We start from the raw sequence: 4,007 nt of genomic DNA on the forward strand, positions 1-4,007 counted from the left end.
GTCCAAGAGTTGGGCGTCATTCCTGAATTTGTTGGTCCAGTCCCGGTGTACTGCGACAACACGGGTGCCGTTGCTCAAGCAAAGGAACCAAGGTCTCATCAAAGATCCAAACACGTACTGAGGAAATACCACATAATCCGGGAGATTGTGGAAAGAGGAGACATCATTGTCGAACGAGTGGCCTCTGCAGACAATATCGCTGATCCGCTTACTAAGCCCTTGCCAGGACCATTGTTTGACAAACATCGCGAAGCAATGGGTCTACGTAGTATGACTAGTTGGCTATAGGGCAAGTGGGAGATTGTAAGAGTGGGTGCCCAGTGAGCCAACTGTGTGGCTATGGGCTTTGATGACTCTTTGTATGAACAATCTTTTGTTTAATATTATTTACACTTTTATGGCAATGACTTTATATTACTTCATATTGTTATATTGTGATATACTATTGTTGTTTTGATAAAGACCTTGAATATACTATAGTGTATGTAAGATGTGGTAGAACATGGAGATGTCTATCATGAAATACATCTTATAGTCACTGTATGTTCTAAAACCGTTCCTAGTCGATTGAGCCGTCCGATAATAAGGATAAGGATCGCTCGAGTTTGAGACTAGCATTTGCGATGCGGAGTACCACGTTTCATTGGTAGGGAACATGGAGATGTTCGAAGCATGCAAATGGATATTCATAGGATGAATAATCGAACTACCCTATCCGGACTTTCCAAGTGGTTATCACTTATCGAGTGGATTAAGTCCGCGGTTTTGGTTGTACACCATTAGTCCTTACGACTTGAAACATCATGGAGACTCTATATGCTAGTGCTGTGCTTTGACTCGTTTACCGACTCTATGGGGGTCATCAGGTGTCGAGATTGGGTACAGTTACGACACATATAGGAGTCAATGCATTGTTGTCAAGGATTCACCACATACTTGCGAGTATGGATATCCTATGCGATCTGAGGAGATATTAGTGTGACAAATCTCTGGCCAGAGTACTTGATGTGATTTAAGAAATGGTTTCTTAGTAGCACATGCGATGTCACTAATTTGATCTTCAAGATGTATTGCATAGTTATCGAATCTTGAGCGACTCTCGATATACCAATGGTTGTTGATTCGATCGGGATATATGGATGAAGGGACCGTACTGTACGCTAACCAAAATCTACTGGTTCTTGTAGGCACTATCAGTGATACCTAGGGAATCATGGGGCGATGTTGCTAGGCGCTTTACCATGATTCGTTGGGCAAGTCGGAAAGTGTTGTTCCGAGTCACAAGGAGTTGTGAGCCCACGGCTAGCTGTATCCCTGAACCATTGAGGGTCACACAGTGTAATGGAGTTTTAATCCCCGTTGAGATAGTTAAATTTAAAGAGTTAAATTTAATGAACTAAGGAGTTGGACTTCTTAAATAAGAGTAAGGGAGTAGGATTTCCTAAAATGACATAGGGATGGACATTTTTGGAAACCACTGAATTCGGATTCAGGAAAATTTATTTTGACTTTAAAATGTGCAGAAATGGTTTCTGTGCACATTGGTGAAATCAGTTCATCAATCGGAGTCACGATGAATTTTATATTAATTTCTGAACGAGCGGGCTTTGCTTGTCGGGCCCCAGCTTATGACTAATGGGCCCTAAGGTGTTAGTGGCCTGCATTATAAATAAGTTATTTCAGTACAGAAATTACACACAACAGCTCATTATTTTTGAGAAGCAAAAATCGAAAACCCTAGCCTCTCAAAGTAATAATCGGCCGACCCCTCCCATACTCTGCCCGAGAAATTCCGGTCTGTGATTTTGAATTGCAGTCAGGAATAACGAATCAGATTCGTTTAATCTCTTCGCAGAAAAACTTCTGATAGATTTTCTAGTGCAATCTGTCAGAGGGATTTAAACCTCATTCGTGGACCTGATTGAAGGAGTTCATCAGTTCCTGGGAGATACAAGAAGCGCAGAGAAATCTGTGTGGTGTCCAATAATCTCGCTTCGAGATTGAAGGTAAAATTTAATAATTGTTATTTGAATTTTACACACACAATAATTTAATCGTTGAATGGTTGATACCCACACCATGGAATTGTTCCATGATAAAATTTTTAAACTTCCGCTGCACCGGGTATCAATCGTGATTGATCTGACCGCCAGCGTTTTCCAACAGTAATTTAATCGTTTGATCTGAGCAACCTGGCTCTGATACCATATATGCATGAATAAAATACAGTAAGCACACTTCTAACTCGAGGTAAGAGATTATCCTCAGATCAAGCACCTAAGACAGTAGAAGAAAAGAAGAATATGGAGCATATTCCATATGCTAGTGGTGTGGGGAGCATAATGTATGCCATGGTATGTACTAGGCCAGATTTAGCCTATGCTATAAGTGTGATATCCAGGTTTATGTCCAATCAAGGAATTGAGCATTGGAAGGCTCTGAAATGGATACTAAAATATATAAAAAGGGTATCAGATCTTGGCCTAGTGTTTAAAGAAAAGAATGAATCAACAAATCCAATTGTGGGCTATGTTGATTCTGACTTTGCTGGAAACTTGGATACCAGAAAGTCATTAACAGGTTTTGTGTTCACAGCTTATGGCACAGCAGTGACATGGAAGTCTTCATTGCAATATGTGGTTGCATTTTCAACAACCGAAGTAAAATTTATAGCTGTGACAGAAGCGATGAAGGAAGCAATTTGGTTGAGAGGATTTGCTGCTCAACATGGAATCATACAAGGTCAGGTTGAGATTCATTGTGATAACCAAAGTGCCATTCATTTGGCTAAACATCAAGTGTTTCATGAACGTTCGAAACATATTGATGTGAATTTATACTTTGTGAGAGATGTTACAGCTCAAGGAACTATAGTGTTGAAAAAGATTGCAACTGAGGATAATCCAGCAGACTTGTTGACAAAGTCACTTCCACTGTCAAAGATTAAGCATTGTCTTAACTTGGTAAGTGTTTCTGAATGGAGTGGATGAACGGGGGAGGAATATGATGATCAACCAGTCAAGGCATTCTAAAGACAAGGTGGAGATTGTTATCGGGTTGTGTCTTTAAAGGCCTTGCTACCTGTCCACTTGAGTTTGGTCCATAAACCTCAGCTAAGTGGACTGACCACTCACTTATTAACTCAACAACACTTTCTTCATATATGCTGACTGGTTTAGAATGAGAACCCTGTCTTGCCTCTGCCTCAGAATATCCATTTCTAGAATCCTCTTTTCTGGACCCAAATCTTTCATTTCAAATTCTGAACTCAACTGACTCTTTAGTTTTGTATCTCAGTTCTGTCCTTGCTAGCTATTAGTATATCATCCATGTATAGGAGTAACAAGATTTTCACCTGTGTTGCATCCTTCATGATATACACACAACTGTCATAGCTGCTCCTTGTGAACTTTATCCTTGACATGAACTAATCGAATTTCTTATTCCATTGTCTTGAAATTTTTTTCAAGCCATAAAGGGACTTTTGAAGTAGACACACTTGATCTTCATCTCCTGGTTTTACATAGCCTTCTAGTTGACTCATGTAAATAACCTCCTCAAGTTCTCCATGCAAGAAAGTTGTCTTCACATCAAGTAGTTCTAATTCCCAGTCTAGATGTGCTACCAAAGCAAGAACTATTTTGATGGAGCAGTGCTTTACTACTGGTGAGAAGATTTCATTGAAATCGATCCCTTCAAGTTGTGCATAACCTTCGGCAACTAATTTTGCCTTATATCTTACATTGTTGTCCAGTGGTAATGCATCTTTTACCTTGAATATCCACTTACATCCGAGAACCCTTGGACCTTCAGGTTTGTGCACTAGTTTCCATGTGTTGTTCTTGATAGGAGACTGTATCTCCTCATCCATAGCATCCCACCATTTATCCTTGAATTTTCCAGATATTGCTTGTTTGAAAGTGGATGGCTCCACCTGTTCTGCTATCAATAGAACATACCATGTTAAATTAGCATATCCAAGTCTATTTGGCGGTCTTATTTCTCTA

General features: G+C 39.9%; 1 protein-coding gene across 1 annotated transcript; it reads left to right on the forward strand.

The window, feature by feature from the left end:
- Positions 1 to 2,303: 2,303 nt before the first annotated feature.
- On the forward strand, positions 2,304 to 2,990 carry LOC140878903 (secreted RxLR effector protein 161-like). The gene has a single exon (XM_073282528.1). The coding sequence runs from the start codon at positions 2,304 to 2,306 to the stop codon at positions 2,988 to 2,990; it is 687 nt and encodes a 228-aa protein (XP_073138629.1).
- The last annotated feature ends 1,017 nt before the right edge of the window (positions 2,991 to 4,007 follow it).

The sequence above is a fragment of the Henckelia pumila genome, chromosome 2 (genome assembly GCF_033568475.1).
Source record: "Henckelia pumila isolate YLH828 chromosome 2, ASM3356847v2, whole genome shotgun sequence".
NCBI classification, from domain to species: Eukaryota; Viridiplantae; Streptophyta; class Magnoliopsida; order Lamiales; family Gesneriaceae; genus Henckelia; species Henckelia pumila.